At 36.5% G+C, this 17,355-nt stretch overlaps 1 protein-coding gene across 31 annotated transcripts in view; it reads left to right on the top strand.

The window, feature by feature from the left end:
- The window catches only part of PHF21A (PHD finger protein 21A), a 192,766-nt gene that overhangs the window by 19,895 nt on the left and 155,516 nt on the right, over positions 1–17,355 (top strand). For 20 of the 31 annotated variants that reach the window (XM_061381299.1, XM_061381296.1, XM_061381289.1 and 17 more), the window contains 3 exons: positions 9,793–9,833; positions 11,193–11,304; positions 16,987–17,129. In XM_061381299.1, the coding sequence (XP_061237283.1) occupies positions 17,076–17,129 (54 nt within the window). In that variant the 5' untranslated portion in view covers positions 9,793–9,833; positions 11,193–11,304; positions 16,987–17,075. Of the gene's footprint in view, positions 1–9,792; positions 9,834–11,177; positions 11,305–16,986; positions 17,130–17,355 lie in introns of all 31 variants that reach the window. The other 11 variants (XM_061381283.1, XM_061381288.1, XM_061381278.1 and 8 more) reach the window with 2 other exon arrangements.

Below are 17,355 nucleotides of genomic sequence, written 5' to 3'. Positions count from 1 at the left end.
ACGTTGGAAAGATAACTTTTAACGTTATGATGCTGTTTGGCATATTTAGTTTAGTGCAAGGAGTGCATTTATTTAACAGGACTCTTAATAAGCTCCCATTATACCAAAGATATCTTTTTAAAAATTATACTTAAGAAGACTTTGTAGTATTCCCCAGTAGAGTTCATCTAGAGCCACAAAACCTTACTAAAATAAAACTTATTCCTTTAACCGGTATTCATTTAAGTGGGTTTTTCTGTACTTGGTTTCCATGGAAATAGCGAATAGCTAACGTTATTTATAAGGTGGAAGTAAAATAGGGTGCCTAATGGGACCCCATGCTGCTCTGATGAAGAGACTTAGGAAAAAAAAATCCATGCTCATGGGATTTTTTTTTTTTTTAAACAAGGTTAATGGAAGCCCTGATTTCAGTCTTCTGTAACAGAAAATATTTTGGGTTTTAAAGGCTAGCTTTAATATCAGGCAAACTTCTTTTTTAGCATGTATTGCTTTCACTTTAAAATTTTAGGACCACTTACTTATCAGCATGATTGAGACTTTATGCTTCAGAGTCATGTTTCTTTGTGGTTTTTGTTTCAAAAGTTAGAATCCCCAGCATATTGTAGCTGTTTCAATTTCTCATTGACATTTCAAAGTACAGATAAAAAGCTAAATGTTCATTAATGATAGCAGTGATGATAAAGAATCAATATGTTGGACTACATAGTTTTTTTTTTTTTTTAACTGTGAATGTTATGGAACCATTTAGTTTTCAGGCCTTAAGTCAGGGTTCTTTTTCATTTGTGTTGTGGAGCTAAGATCAGAAGAAGATCTTAATTTTCTTTGTAGAATAGAAATGGGGAAAATCTTAATTTCTCTTTCTTTAAAAAATGGATTGCTGCCAAAGCCTTTCTAATTGAAATAAATGTTAATTCTTTTAGTAACTGTGGATTAGGAATAAACCTTGGCTTTTTCCTTACTGCTCCGGTAAGGCCTACTCTTTCTTAGTTTTTGTAGGCCTTTAGCAAAGCTTTGTGGTTTTTTTAAAGCCCTTACATGTGAAAGAATATCACTCCCTTTGTGTGTGTGTTTGTGACTGGGGTGTGTGTGTGAGTGCATGTGTGTGTCTCACTAATTTTTCTGTAGCCTGAAACACACCTGCTCATTTTTCAGCCTGGTGAGTACAGCAGTGAAGTGAGAAGTGAGGCAGTATGAGACACAATAAGGTGCTATAATTTTTATTTTAGTTTTGGTTGTCTTTGGCAGCTTGTGATTGTTATCTGTTTGTCTGGAAGTGCTTTGTGATTATTCCAGGCTGTCAGTGCAGCAGGAGTTTTCTTCTGTGCTGTTTAAAGGCAAGGATTGCAGTGCACTCAGGGCTCCATCGGGAGAGGAGTTTTTGTTTTGTTTGTGTGTGTGTTTCTTTGGACGAGCTTCTCCTACAGTTGGGCTTCCTGTGCTCTAATGTAAAAAAGTCTAGTATGTTTTAATCCTGTTGAATTCTTGTGTGAGATATTTTATCTCCAGCAGTTCACTCTTTTTTTTTTTTTCCCCCACCTGTGCATATTGGTGCTATTTTATAAAGTTTCCCTTATGCAGTAATTGTTCTTTTAGTTTAGCTTTTTCTTGTATATTTTTAAAATCAAGTGTTTACCAGTGACCTTCCTTAGTGACTTTTATTTGAATGATCTTTGTTCTTCAGAGACATAGGAATTTGGGTCTATTATCCCGTCACTGAGAGAACAAGTCCCAGTAGTTGCAGTTAGTGCCACAGAAAGGGTTTTCACAGGTTCTGTGCTGGGCGTTGATCCTCCTCCTCGCTTCACACCCAGAACTCCCATTAGTGTTAACAGGAGGCACTGGCTTAAATCCCTGTACACCAAGATGAATACAAGCTCTTCTGTAATGCTTTATAGATAACTCAGTTGTTTTTCGTTGATGATGGCTAGAGTTTTGGTCCTGAGGTTAACTGATTATTAAAATAAGAGTTTGAGTTGTCTTGGGATATGGGGTGATTTACTAAGTCTGATCTGTAATTAAGGTTATGTTATGATGATTAGACTCAGAAAACATTTATACCTTTGTGCACTGTGGAAGCTTGTGAATAAGGATTTTTGTACTTTATAGCATGATGAAGCAAGAATTCTGCTTTCCATTGATTTTTTGTAATATATTACTACAAAATAAATGATTTTTACAAGTTTTTGTACGTATTCTAAGAATTTAAGTAACTTTTTTTTTTCATTTGTAAGCCTTAACACAATTACTCTCTAGCATTTTAAGTCTCTTGTCAGCTAATGTTGCTAACATTTTTCAAGCATATAGAAGCTAATAATGTGCACTGTCTTAGAGCGTGGACACTGCAATTACTGGTCAAGTATTAGATGATCACTGTTTACTATGCCTATCTGAATTGTGGGTTTTTATTACTTTATTTATGCAGAGTGTAATGGAAGGATTCCTAGATGGAGAGCAGTAAATCTGGGGTTTAGACTGGGCTTTGCCTCTTATAGTCTTAATAGCTAGTGGCTAGACATCTAGATTTTTTGGACCACTCTTCCCCTTGAAATGAAAGTATGGATCTGGTGCTCTAGGATGTCCATTCTAGCTTTAGGTTGTTTGAAGGCCTACTTTCCTAGGTCCTGAAGGTAGTAGAGATGTATAAGGCAATGGTTCCTAATCTTGGCTGTGCATCAGAATCTTCTGGAGGAACTTAAAAAAATTACAGATATCTGGGCTCCGAATCAGACATAATGAATTCAGAATCTTGATATAGGTTTGAGAACTCTTGTGCAGGACATTATTTCTGTTCTACACATGTTGAGGGGGTGTGTGTGTGTATAGTTAGGGAAATGAGACATGTAAGTTACAGTGTGAGATAGTACATGGTTAAATTCTAAGATGAATGAGGAAGATGATAAACACTTCGCGAATTAAAAGAATGGAGAACTGGGAGTTGGAAGGGCTATTAATCAATGAGTCTTTATCTGGGTCCTAATGGTTGAGTGGGACTTGGATAGGCAGAGAGAAGATTAAAAAAAGGGTATTCCTGGTGTAAGAAAGAACGTCCCTAAAGTGAACGTTTGGGGAGGGGGACAGTTCTGATGAATGTTTTAATCTTTGTTTTAGTATTCTACTCTTGCAGCTGCTGTAGGTTTCCTGACATTTGAGGAAGTGAACTGTTGAAGGTATTTGATGGGAGAGAGTGTTCCAGAAGAGCCCTGAGAAGAGAACTTGTTAGGAGTTTTTGAAATACAGAAAAGAGGCCAGGGTGGCTGGAGTAAATTGAGGAATGGGGAGAGGGAAGAAGGTGAGATCTAAGAGTAACCGAGGCCCACATCACTAGAGCCTTGTGCCATTGTAGAGGAATTCAGCTTTTTCTCTAAGCATGATGAGAAGCCATTTGAGGATTTTGAGCAGAGGCGTAACTAGATCTGTCTTTTAAAAAGGCTACTGAGAGACTAGACTTTGGAGCACAAAGATGGAAGTGGGGAAGCTGGCCAATTAGGAAGTTATTGCAGTAATGTAGGTGAAAGATGATGGTGACTTGGACTAAGGAGGTGGTAGTAGAGTTGAGACAAGTGGTCACAGTCCCATGTATTTTGAAGGCAGAGGCAAGAAGGTCAGTTATTGGACTGGATGTAGGATGTGGGGAAGAGGAGTCAGTGATGACTTTAAGATTTTGTCCTGAAAGGATGGAGTTTCCATTTATTGAAATGAGGATGACTCTGGGGAGGAAGTTGGGGGATAGGTAATCAAGAGTTTAGTTTTAGATTTGTTGAGCTTGAGAAGCCAATTTGACAGGTGTCAAATGGGCAGTTTGATATGTAGGTTTGGAAATTAAGGGGCAGGTCTGGGCAGAGATACAAATTTTGGAGTCACCAGTGTACAGATCCTTTTATAGCTATGAGACTGGATGAGTTTGCCTAATGGGAAGAATTCTAAGAACTGAGCCTTGGGGGAGTTCAACATTTGAGGTCTTGAGAGATGAGAAAGAACTAGCAGAAGAAACCCAGAAGATTGCCTAAAGAGATTAGGAAAAAAATCAGGTGTGACTGGTGTCCTGGCAGTCAAGAGAAGAAAGGATTTCATGAAGGAAGGGATGGTCAGCAGGGTCAGATAATACTGTGTGAACAGGGAAATGAGGGCTGAGACTTAACTGTTGGATTTAGCAACAGAGAGGTCACTGTTCTAAACAAGACTGAAGGAGGCAAAGCCCTAATGGAGTGGGTTCAGTAGAGAATGAAAGGAGAGGAACTGGGGACAGGGACTTTGGTTAACTCTTTCAGGGAGTTCTGCTACAAGTTGCAGTGCAGATAATAACTACCGAAGACAATAACTACAGAAGAATATGGAGTTATGGAAGGCTATTTTTTTTAGATAAAAGAAGCAAAATGATCCAGTAGTGAAAGAAAATTTGATGCTTCAGGAAAGAGAGGGGAGAGGGATGCCCTTGAGAGAGTGAGATTAAGAGGGCTCGGGGCAAGAGGGATGATTATGATATTGGGCTGCACCTAAAGGACTAAATCTCCTTTAGCAGGATTCTGCTTTTTCATCTGAGCATTTATTTGCATTTAAATTTATTTCAAACTTATTATACTCTCTGTTAGAAGTTAGGAAAGACAGATAAAAAGCAGTAAAACTTACTGTATATGAAATAGTGTATCAGCTTGGTGTAGTAGAAGAGATTGAATCTTCTGTGTAAGGTGACATTTTAAAGTGTCTTTGACAATTATCTGTGCTATTCTAGTCCCTTATCAAAATTTATGATTGAGCACAGACTATAAACTTAATTGTTCAAAATTTGTAATGGGGTGGATTTTAGCCTAATTTAAGACCTAATCTAGTGTTGAACTCTTCCTCTGCAAAATTTGTTTTTGGTTTATGTATATTCTTCATACACGAAGGTTTTAAGATGTTTTACAAAAGATATTTACAAAGTAGTTATTAATCATCTTCACGACCCAGATAATCACGATGGTGTGATCACTGACCTAGAGCCAGACATCCTGGAATGTGAAGTCAAGTGGGCCTTAGAAAGCATCACTACGAACAAAGCTAGTGGAGGTGATGGAATTCCAGTTGAGCTATACCAAATCCTGAAAGATGATGCTGTGAAAGTGCTGCACTCAATATGCCAGCAAATTTGGAAAACTCAGCAGTGGCCATAGGACTGGAAAAGGTCAGTTTTCATTCCAATCCCAAAGAAAGGCAATGCCAAAGAATGCTTAAACTACTGCACAATTGCACTCATCTCACACACTAGTAAAGTAATGCTCAAAATTCTCCAAGCCAGGCTTCAGCAATATGTGAACCGTGAACTTCCTGATGTTCAAGCTGGTTTTAGAAAAGGCAGAGGAACCAGAGATCAAATTGCCAACATCTGCTGGATCATGGAAAAAGCAAGAGAGTTCCAGAAAAGCATCTATTTCTGCTTTATTGACTATGCCAAAGCCTTTGACTGTGTGGATCACAATAAACTGTGGAAAATTCTGAAAGGGATGGGAATACCAGACCACCTGATCTGCCTCTTGAGAAATCTGTATGCAGGTCAGGAATCAACAGTTAGAACTGGACATGGAACAACAGACTGGTTCCAAATAGGAAAAGGAGTTCATCAAGGCTGTATATTGTCACCCTGTTTATTTAACTTATATGCGGAGTACATCATGAGAAACGCTGGACTGGAAGAAGCACAAGCTGGAATCAAGATTGCCGGGAGAAATATCAATAACCTCAGATATGCAGATGACACCACCCTTATGGCAGAAAGTGAAGAGGAACTAAAAAGCCTCTTGATGAAAGTGAAAGTGGAGAGTGAAAAAGTTGGCTTGAAGCTCAACATTCAGAAAACGAAGATCATGGCATCCGGTCCCATCACTTCTTGGGAAATAGATGGGGAAACAGTGGAAACAGTGTCAGACTTTATTTTTGGGGCTCCAAAATCACTGCAGATGGTGACTGCAGCCATGAAATTAAAAGACGCTTACTCCTTGGAAGGAAAGTTATGACCAACCTGGATAGCATATTCAAAAGCAGAGACATTACTTTGTCAACAAAGGTTCGTCTAGTCAAGGCTATGGTTTTTCCAGTGGTCATGTATGGATGTGAGAGTTGGACTGTGAAGAAGGCTTAGCGCCGCAGAATTGATGCTTTTGAACTGTGGTGTTGGAGAAGACTCTTGAGAGTCCCTTGGACTGCAAGGAGATCCAACCAGTCCATTCTGAAGGAGATCAGCCCTGGGATTTCTTTGGAAGGAATGATGCTGAAGCTGAAACTCCAGTCCTTTGGCCACCTCATGTGAAGAGTTGACTCATTGGAAAAGACTCTGATGCTGGGAGGGATTGAGGGCAGGAGGAGAAGGGGACGACAGAGGATGAGATGGCTGGATGGCATCACTGACTCGATGGACGTGAGTCTCAGTGAACTTCGGGAGTTGGTGAGGGACAGGGAGGCCTGGTGTGCTGCGATTCATGGGGTCGCAAAGAGTCGGACACGACTGAGTGACTGATCTGATCTGATCTGATTAATCATCTCAAATTTATTGATGATATTTAAAAATTTTATAACCATATCAGAAATCTGAATGATTCGTTTCTTTATTGGCTATAATTAAAGCAGCTACAATACCTGTGAAGTTCCAGAGAGGAGGTGGAACAATTTTTAGTTTGCAAAAAATCCTGTGAAGTTATGTTAACAAGATAGTATTCAACTCTAAAAGTAAAAATAATTACTCCAATTCATGTGTGTTGAATGTATTTTTCAGGAACAAATCTATTTAAAATATTTAAGCAAATAAGGCTAAAATCTTGAACTACTTTAGCTGCAAGTGTCAAATGTATGTGAGAAGTTAAGTGGACTTTCCGATCAACCTAACCTGAGGAAGTCAAACTTGCATTTTAGACTTACATATATTTTGCATATATATAATGTAAAAAGTACAAGTTACATGTAAATATTTTTGTGGCTAACTAATTTTTATTAAATTACAGAAATATTTGCTTTTCTTTTTTTAAATCAATATCCCAGTCACTTAATAATCAGTCTTCAGAAGGAACACTTTGGGTAGTTCTAATGCAGTGTTTAAGAATCACTAGTCTAAAAATAATTTACTCTTTTTGGGTATCTGAACCTCTGTGAATCTTATTTAAGTTGTGGATCTTCTTCCCAGAATACTATTACACTCACAATTCAGCATATAGTATTGTGGAGTTGGCAAACCCCTCTGAAGCCTATTCATGGGGATCCCTTAGGCATAAAGGAGGTCAAGTGTTAAAACCAGCCTTAGAGAGCTTACTTATGTGATTTTTCTTTAAAATTTTATATGAAGATTTTCCCCAAAATATTTGGTCAGTATTTATCCTAGTTTCTTAAGAGAGTAACTGCTGAAGCTGGATAAGAGAAAGTGTGATCTAGTAGAAAGGCCAGCTTAGTCAAAGGAATCTCAGGGTCTGTGTACTTTTCTGTCGCTTGATACCAACTAGCTGTGTGACCTTCAGGGAAGTCACTTAACCTCTCAGACTTTGATTTCCATTGTGATTTCTGCCATCCATGCAAGCAATGTTATGAGTAGTTTTGTGATATCATGGTAAGATTCCTTGTCAATTAGGGATTGACTCTGCTATTTATTTTTGGAGAAAATGCCCCAGAGATAAGGTGCATCCATTGCCCTTCTTAATGAATATGATTTTCAGAAAAGTTTATTTGACTGTACCTTCTCAAATGCCATTTGTGTAAAAGTTGAAATCCCGATCCCATCCTGACCACTTTGAGTCTCAACATATTTTATACATTCTGAGTATAAGCTACTGTTATGTATTACAGTTATAATTCTCCAGTTCTGTGGATTGCTTTTTCATTCTCTTAAATGGTGTTTTTTTTTTTTTTTGATGAACAGAAGTTCCTAATTTTTATTTGATCCAATATATCTATCTTTTCCTTTTCATTATGTTTTAAAATGGCAATCAACTGTTTTTATCCAAAGTCACTCATTTAATAAGTAATGCTGTGGAAGATTGATGCATGAGAGATTGTCCCCAGCATGAAAGAGCTAACAAGAAACGCCTAGTAGGGAAAATAAGCCAGCAACTGAGAGTTAAGGGTCCACTCAGTCAATTCATTCATTTAACAAATATCTACTGACCATTTACTTTGTTTTTGGTCACACCACTTCGTTTGTGGAATCTTAGTTCTCCGACCAGGGGTTGAACCTGGGCACAGCAGTGAAAGTGCCCCGTCGTGACCACTGGACTTCTGGGGAGTTCTCCCTAAGGAGCCTTTACTGTTTACCTGGTACTGTCTTAGAGTGGTACGGAATCTGTACTAAGGATCCACTTTTTAAAATTGACATAGAACATCATATTAGTTCTAGGTGTACAACATAGTGGTTTGATATGGGTGTGTATTGTGAACATCACACATAGTTAGATATTTTTTTTTTCCTAGTGAGCATCCACTTTTTTGGTAGGGGGAGGCCATACCTTGTGGCATGTGGGATCTTCGTTCTCCAACCAGGGACTGAACCCATGATCCTTGCAGTGGAAGCACAGAGTCCTAACCACTGGACCCCCGGGGAATTCCCAAGAATCTACTTTTTAATAACCACATCATTCTGCAGATCATTTTATAGATTTTTCTTTTGGTTGGTAATCATTCTAATCTTGGTGATTAAAATTGCCATTTATATGGACTAGAACTCTAGAAAAGTGCTGCTGCTAAAAGAAAGGCAGAATAAAAGAGCAAATTGAATTTCTTTTGGAAATGAATGTTAACTGCATGAATTGAGGCCCTTTAAAATTATTTTACTATATGTTGGGTATGACTGTGCATGATTAAATAAAAATTTGTGATTTGGATGAAGATTGTTTTAAATATCCCTTAAGGAAATGAGGATTTACATCACACTGTTGGAGTGACATCAGTGGACAGATATACTATGTTTAAGGTGTAGGGTGATAGAGATTTAGAGCATGGTATGCTGAATTTAAATAATACGAAAACACTAAGGAAAAAGCTTTAATTTTTGTTCACTAATTTTTTTAACTAGAAAAGTTTGGGGCAAGGACAAGTTAAAAATAAATAATATAGCTTGACATGAATTTTCTGACCTTGAAATCAACTTAATGGAGTTTAGATAATCTTAAAAAACCACAATTGATAAAAGCATCACTGAGCATAGATTGGGATCCCAAAACCTTGATTTTTTTTTCTGGTTCTATCAACTGATGTGGCATAGGGAAAGTCACTTTCGTGTTATGTGGTTCACAGTTTAAACTGGTAGCACTTAAGAATGTGAATGAAAAGTTTAATTGAAATTATGACTATACATATAAGATGCTTGAATTTTAAAGCCTTATATAAGACAGGTCCATTTCAAGATTAATTGAAAAAAAAAAAAAGCCTTTTAAGTAGATCAAGCTAAGGGCCAATGATGTTAGCCTAATTTGTAAAATAAAGCAGCAAACAGTGAAGGCCATTTGTTGGGGGGGTGTGTGTATTTCTGCATTTCTGTGTCTCTTAGGAAAGGGAAACTATCAGCTACTTTTTCTTGTCTTGAAAAGGCTATCGAAAAGTGGAAAAAAAAAATGGAAAATTAGATATCCACTTGCCCTTGAATTCTTCTCTTGTAAAAACGAAACTCCCTGTCTCTTTCCTTATTTTTTTCGTTTGGGTTTTAAAGCTTTGGAGATTCTTGTGTGTTTTGGTTTTTACCTCATTAAAATGAGTTAGAAATCTTTATGTTATCAGCTTTTGATGACTTGTCATAAGTCTGTGTTTGTAGTCTAATTCCATTTTCCCTTTCTTCTCTTATAGGGAGCAAGAGAACTGAAGGAGAGCCAGTTTCCCCAAAATTGGTAAGTACTTTTTTCAAGCAGGCATACTGTGCCTGATGCTCGTAGGATGATAATTCAAATATTCAGTGATTTTTTTTTTCTTTTTTTGCAAAAAAGCTCTCTCCCAGAAATGAGAAAGACTTCACTGTTTGTACTGAGTGAAAGTGAATTTTTGTCTAATTTCACATAACCATATCTCAAATTCATTTGTGTTTCTAATATTACTGCCAGGCTTGCATGTTCCTACGTTCGATACCCTCTTAAAATGTAAAGGTCCCCTTTGCGGAAAATGTCCTTAATGCAGTGGTTAGGGCTGAAAATTCAGAAACCAGGAAATTCAAAAGTTAAGGTTCCCATTGTGTCTTGTATTACTTAATACGCTGTTTAATTTGATGGCCTTAATATATGTGCAAAAAGACTAAGTTAATGTAACTATGGGAACCTTGACTTTGAAATTTGGGGACTCTTAGCATTTATATTATTAAATTTAACGTTGGATTGGCCTCATGTCTGATACTACATTTTTAGTGTATGTTTTGTATAATTCTTGAAGAGGAAAAAGTTTTTAAAATGAGAGAAATGTGGCAGTGTGGGTCATATAGGCAAACATGTTTTTTCCATAGTATCAGTTTTAATGTCTACTTTAACAGCTTATAAATCATCACGCTTAATCATTTGAGTGTATAATTCAGATTACACAGGGCATTCCAGTGTCTAAAGACCAAACAAATATTAACCTAATTTTGAGAGCATGTATTACGATAAAAAATTAAATTCAAACAAGATAACTGGAGTAGGGTAGTCCCCTATTGCAAGGTACTTTTTTTTTTTTTAATTCTCTCTCTCAAATGGTAATTCATTTAGTGGGTAGAGTAGGTATTTAGTTGAGGCTTCTTTCATAACTTAATGGTCATTGAGGTATCTCTTACCTTTTAGGTATTGAGCTTTGAACATGAAAGGGAGGCATTTGAACCAGTTAATCTTAGATTATACTACCTTTTTATCTACTTGCCTTTCTCTCATGGAACCAATGCAAATAAATAATCAAGACCCCATAGCCCTTTAGTTTGAGATGCAATGGAATCATACATTTCTTAAAGAAGAAGGAATGTTAAGGGCCTTCTCTTTGAACCATTTACCAGGTGTGGCAGTTTCTTCTCTTACATCCCTGACATATTGTTATTCAGATATATCCCTGATGTATTAAATTCTACATTTTAAAGAATATAGCTCATATTTCTGTAATGTGTTCTGAGGAACTGTAATTTCCACAGAAATTAATAAATATTATTGAGGTGGGAGGGTGGGGAAAATGTTCTGTGGTCAAATAATTTGGAAAATGCTGCTTTAAACAAAGTTAAACAGGTTTCTTTACTGCAGGACTTCTCAGAACCTTTAATATGCTAATGTGCATTGTGAATCTCCAAGAGGGGGATATGATATGCAGCATTCTTGAATACTTCTATTGACAGGGAGCCCACTACCTCATAAGGTAACCCATTCCTTTTTTGTACAGCTCTAATCCTTAGCTCTTCCTTAAATTGATCTGAAATCTCTCTCCCATAACTTCCACTTCTGTTAAGTACTGATTAGTTATACCAAGACTACCGTCCTCTCTTATGTTCTCCTTTGTGTAGTAAAATATTTATCATTAAAAAGCATTCTGGTAAATATGGCAACAATTTCTAAAATGCTTTTATACAACTCTTCTCTTCAGCCTCCTTCATTTTGAATTTCTGTGCATTTTTGAATTTGCTTCAGTGTTCTTGTTGTTGGGTATAGTTGGGAAGAGTTTAGTAGACATGCTCAATTTCTGTAAAGAAAAGTAGCAAATAGAAGAGTGTATGTGTGTCTGCCAGGCCTGGAGCCAGGAAGCGGAGGTAGAAACTGTATCTTAGAATGAACACTGGTGGTAGGGAGTGGGGCAGGACACTCACTACAGCAGACCTGTGCAGAAGAGGGGCTGTGGGGAAACCCTGACTCGACCGAAAATACCACTCCCTTGTGCTGGAGTGGTATGACTTGTGCAGGTAATCCTTGTTTTTTGTTTTTTTTTTTTCTTTTTAACAAGGATCTGGCCCCCTTACACCCAAGAAACCAAAGGAAAGATACATATTTTATACTCAAAGGCATTCATACTTTTAGATATCATTAATCGAATTGTGTGTGTGTGTATGTGTGTAAATATCAGTGGTTAAGAAGCATCAGTCTTACTAGCTCAGGTTTGTCAGCACCTATAATACCGGTACTTGAGCATAGTAACCTTGCCAGACTCAAAGTGTAGCCTCCAACATCAAGTTCTTTGTGCAGTAGCATTTCCTGTTGACCTATGGAGTGTCACCAAAGAAATACCACCATGAAAATAAGAAAATAAACATTATATATTTTTTTAATGTCATCTTATTGATTCATGTTAGTAAATGTTAGTTTTCATAAGTTATTAAAATTTTCACATTTGTGATCATTTTTAGCACTGGTAGTTAAAAGTTAAAGATATGTTTTATCTACTAGCATATTAGATCCATAGTAATCAGTAAGTATTCAGTACAAATTGAAACCTGATATTTTAATAATGCTTCCCTGGTGCCTGTGCTGCTGCTGTTGCTAAGTCGCGTCAGTGTGACCCCAGAGATGGCAGCCCACTAGGCTCCCCCGTCTCTGGAATTCTCCAGGCAAGAACACTGGAGTGGATTGCCATTTCCTTCTCCAGTGCATGAAAGTGAAAAGTGAAAGTGGTCACTCAGTTGTGTCTGACTCTTAGCAACCCCATGGACTGCAGCCTACCAGGCTCCTCTGTCCATGGGATTTTCCAGGCAAGAGTACTGGAGTGGAGTGCCGTTGCCTGGTGCCTCAGGTGGTAAAGAATCTGCCTGCAGTGTGGGAGATCCAGGTTCTATTCCTGAGTTGCGAAGATCCCCTGGAGAAGGGAATGGCTACCCACTCCAGTATTCTTGCCTGGGGAATTCCGTGGACAGAGGAGCTATTTCAGTATTGTAGTAATTTAATTTTAGTATTTTAGTAATAGACATGAGACAAGTAAGGATACATAGATCTACAAGACTCTACTTTTTCAAATTTTAAAAAATTAATTAAACTTACTTGAAACACTATTTTGAGAGTATAGATCAAAAGTGGAGTCTTACACCAAGTAGATACATGTTATAGAGAACCCTGAGCTGTTCATTTTTGAGGAATTCAGTCTGGGGGCACAACGTATTACAGACTTACTGTAGTTAAGTAAACTTGGTTGATGCAGTGAGTTTTGATTGGGAAAAGATTTATATCAGTTCAAGAACAGAGCAGTGATTTTAGTAATAAATTCAGAGTTGTAGCATTACTGCATTATTAGAATCATTATGAAAGATCTAGCAGTCATACATCTCCAAGCAGAACTGTAACCAGGAAAGTGGTTAGAATCCCCTTCTTAGAGAAGTTGGAAATAAGAAAGCTTACACTCTTTTCAGAAATATACTGTGTTGAGAAGTTTATACAAAAGTTTGTGTGTATGAGTAAGAGTTAAGTATGTTAAGAAAAGCATAGAACTTTACAGTTTACAAATGGCTTTTCATATAACTTCACCTAATTTAAACCTCATAATAGTTTTGTGAAACAGATGATTCTGTTCCCCTTTTTCTGATTTATAAGCAAACAAACCTAAAGCTGAGAGTGGTTACACAGTGAGTAAATGGAATCAGGTTTTTTTTTTTTTTTTGAGACAGTGAATGTTCTTTTCAGATACTACATCTGCCCCCCCCCTTTTTTTTAGTGAGATTTGGTTATTTTGTTTATTTGCTTGTTCGTTTGGTTTGTGGAGTTTTTATTTATGTTTTTGTAATTTGAATGTGGGAGGCCATTAGGTGTCCCAGTGGTTTGACGCATACAGTCTTGAATATAGTGAATGTTGGTGTTTTGTGCTAAGCACTTGCCTTCTCTGGTGGTAGAACTTACAACTGATGGGCGGCGAAAGGCTTTGTACCTCAGTAAATTGTTTTGTAAGTCTCTTCATATTTACCTTGCAGCAGTGGATTTGTTATTTATAATGTATTAGAATTGGTCAAAATATGATAAATCATCTTTTTATAAATTTTGCCTTCTTTATAATACTTTGTTACCTTCTATATTACTTTATAATACTATAAACTGCCCCCAAATGGTCATCACATGATGGCTGCATACATTGTCTAAGCCCCCAAAGTATTTTTAAAAAGGATTCAACATGTGCTTGCATTGTTTTTTGTAGGCTATGAATATATATGTATATAACCTGTTCTTTAGGCAGAAATCAGTCTCTTAAAAATGCAGAAAGAGGCTTCTGTGAAAAAGAAATATATTAAATGAATCTTCTAATCCTTCATATATTTTTCTATAATAAGTCACTACCTTTTTTAACCCTTCAGTTTTATCTTGAAATAAAATGAGTAATTGGCCTTTAGAGTCCTTGCCAAGTAAAATTTCGTGCCTTTGTATGTCTCTAATAAGCAGACAACAATCTGATGAAGGAAGTAAAAGCTGTCAGCTCCTCATTAACTTGAGTTGCAGGCTTCTTATCCTGTGAGGCACTCTTTGACATTTAGAATCTCCAGGTTAAACCCTGGCTTTACTTACTCTGTTCCTGAACGTGTTGTTTCATCAGTATAAATTTTTCTGATGTTTTATCTAGCAATTCTAAGTTAATTCTTTGTTATATAAAAATAAGTACATATTTTCCATGGAAAAATATGAAAATACTGATACTCTGAAAAGAAGAAAGTAAATAACCCTCAGTGCTACCACTCAGATATAACTAATAGCAAATTATAAAAGTGCCACCTGATGCAAACTCTAGGCAGCTCAGAGTATTATTGTTTTTACATGTCTTTGTCAGTTTGACAAAAATGTGTCTTCTTAAATTTACATTTCCATGACTCTCTTGAAGATAGATTTTTTTTCATGTTGATCACTCTTATTTCTTCTTCTGTGAATTGCTTTTTCATAGCCTTTGAAAAATTAATTTGTAATTAATCTGTAAGCACTCTGTAACTGTACAAATTATGTTAACCCTTTGTGTATATTGTAAATTCTTTGTTTTTAAGTTCCTGTTTATTTCTAGAGCTTATGAATTGAGTTGAGCTATGATGTTATATGTAACTACTAGTAAAATAAAGTGTGGCTTTTCTGTCGTTGAAAATACCCTTCAAGGTGATTTTAATTTAATGAAAATGATAGGGAATCATTTTTGGACATGCTTTCTGATAGGCTTAAAACTAAGTACTGTTTTCAGGAAGATCTCTAATACATAAGTCAGGAATTTGAGTAGAGCGATTATTTTAACATTTAAAATTATAGTGAGTGCATAGTTTTAACATTTGCTTTAGTATGTAAACCTAAATGACAACAAAAACCTTGGTCTAAAACCAATAACTTAATGATTCTGATATTTATGTAGTTCCAACAGTTTTTAAATATTTAATAAATATCTGGAAAACCTGGGTTTGTTCATCAATATTGCCTTTTCCAAATTATCTCCCCTAAACATACTACCTTTATGAAAATTTTTGGTGGGCAATATCATTGTATAATAATATCGTTTCCTAGCCTCCACAAATGTAAGTTTGAAGGAATTTTACACTTTGGAAATGTATTGTTTTCTTAAAAAAAGCTTAGGATATTTTGATATTACATAACATAGTATGTAAGCCCTAGGGAAGAGATTGCCAGTGATGTTTTTAAGCCTAGTAAGATTAAACAAATATAATGAAGACTAATACTCACACGAATACAGCCTGAAGTTAATGACTTCATTATAACTTTGTTAAATCAGGTTTTAAAGAAGTTTTAAGAAAACTTAGGTTGACTATGGGGCTTCCCTGGTGGCTCAGGTGGTAAAGAATTTGCCTACAATGCAGGAGACACAGGTTTGATCCCTAGGTTGAGACGATACCCTGAAGAAGGGCATGGCTGTCCACTCCAGTTTTCTTGCCTGGAGAATCCCATGGACAGAGGAGCCTGGCGGGCTACAGTCCATAGAGTTCAAGAGTTGACATGACTGAGCGACTAACTCTTTCAGGTTAACTATGAATTTTATCCATAGATAAATAGTTTTTAGAAGGTTTAAAGATTATGAGTCTCATTGAATTAGCATAAGGAGTAGCAGTTATTCTAACTTCTTGATTGTCCCCTTCCTCAGTTTGTAAAAATGCTGAAAAGCTGCTCTTAACTACAAGTTATATATATATATATATATATATATATATTTATTCAATTAAACTTTTACTTTGAGGAGAGTACCTGAAATCATGTCTAAGGCCACATTCAAGAAAAAAGAAAAGAAAGAGAAGTTAGCTATGGAGTTAATTTAAGTTGCAGTAGTGGTGAGCAGAGCAGAAGGTTCACATTCACAAATCTAGACTTTTGATGTTGTCTCCGTGTGTAGTTATACGTGTGGCCAAAGCGATGCACCAGCAGGCTGGAAAAGAAGGTGTGTAAAGGTGAAGAGTCTGTTCTGTTATATAGATGCATTTCATCTGTTGTGCACGATGGATTTATTTTTAACATCTCTGTCATAACTTTGTGGAAAGCAGAGTTCCATTGTAATGTGGTTAAGTACTAATTTGTTAAATGTAAACCTTTATACCAGAATTTCCCCTATTTTGAGTTTATATTTATTTTTTTAAATACTGTGGAAGTCCATCCAAATGAGAGTGCTCGGGCCTTCTTTAACTTCCAAGAGATCCTGAGCTCTCCAGTTCACTCTGTGTGGTAGTTAAAATGTATGACCATGCTGGTGTGTGTCTCTTTCCAAGAACAGTGTGTCCTGGGTGGCTGTCCTCTCCTCTTCTTGTCTCCTGACCTATCTAGGACAGAAGTGGTCTTGTTCAGCTCTGTGTCCTCAGAAAGTAGTATCTTACATGGTGCTGAGCACGCAGTAAGTGCTTGGATGTTTTCATGACCAGATTAAACACTTTTTTTTATGTCTTACTTATTTGAAGTGTTTTGTAGAGGAATGCTCACAGAATAAAACTCAGAAAGTTTTGGTACCAATTCAGTACAAATCTACTCATTTTGGAAAGAAATCTGTTTGGGGAAAGTTTGTTTAGTTGGCTAATTTTTTTGCCTAATGTAATTTATTTTATCTAACGTGTATGTTTCCTTTATAACCAACATAATGATCCCAAACATTTTATGATCTCTACAGCTGCAGTGAGAAGAGGAGTTTGTTATTTTAAACAAAGGCTGAAGAAACTGTAGAATTAGCAGACATAGAAAAAGTGGAGAAGGTAGAGGATGGAGTTGCAGACTCTACAGGAGGCTCTTAAAGTGGAAATTCAGGTTCACCAGGTATGTTTCATTCATGGCTTATCCCACGTCATGTTTTTAAGTAATGGCTAAATTAGTAAACAACCTGCTGTCTCTGATTTTCAGTACAGTTTTTAATCATTTTTTTAGTCAGTTGTCCAAGAATCATGTTATTTGCCTTCTAACACTACTCAACAAACTCACTGATAATATTTTTGAAAATTTTAAAAACCCTGACTTGTCTTCTAGGCAAAAGAACTAAAAATAT

This window comes from Bos javanicus, chromosome 15 (assembly GCF_032452875.1).
Source record: "Bos javanicus breed banteng chromosome 15, ARS-OSU_banteng_1.0, whole genome shotgun sequence".
Taxonomy (NCBI): domain Eukaryota; kingdom Metazoa; phylum Chordata; class Mammalia; order Artiodactyla; family Bovidae; genus Bos; species Bos javanicus.
The sequence above is the reverse complement of the archived record's forward strand: the minus strand, read 5'-3'. Positions and strand labels throughout refer to the sequence as shown.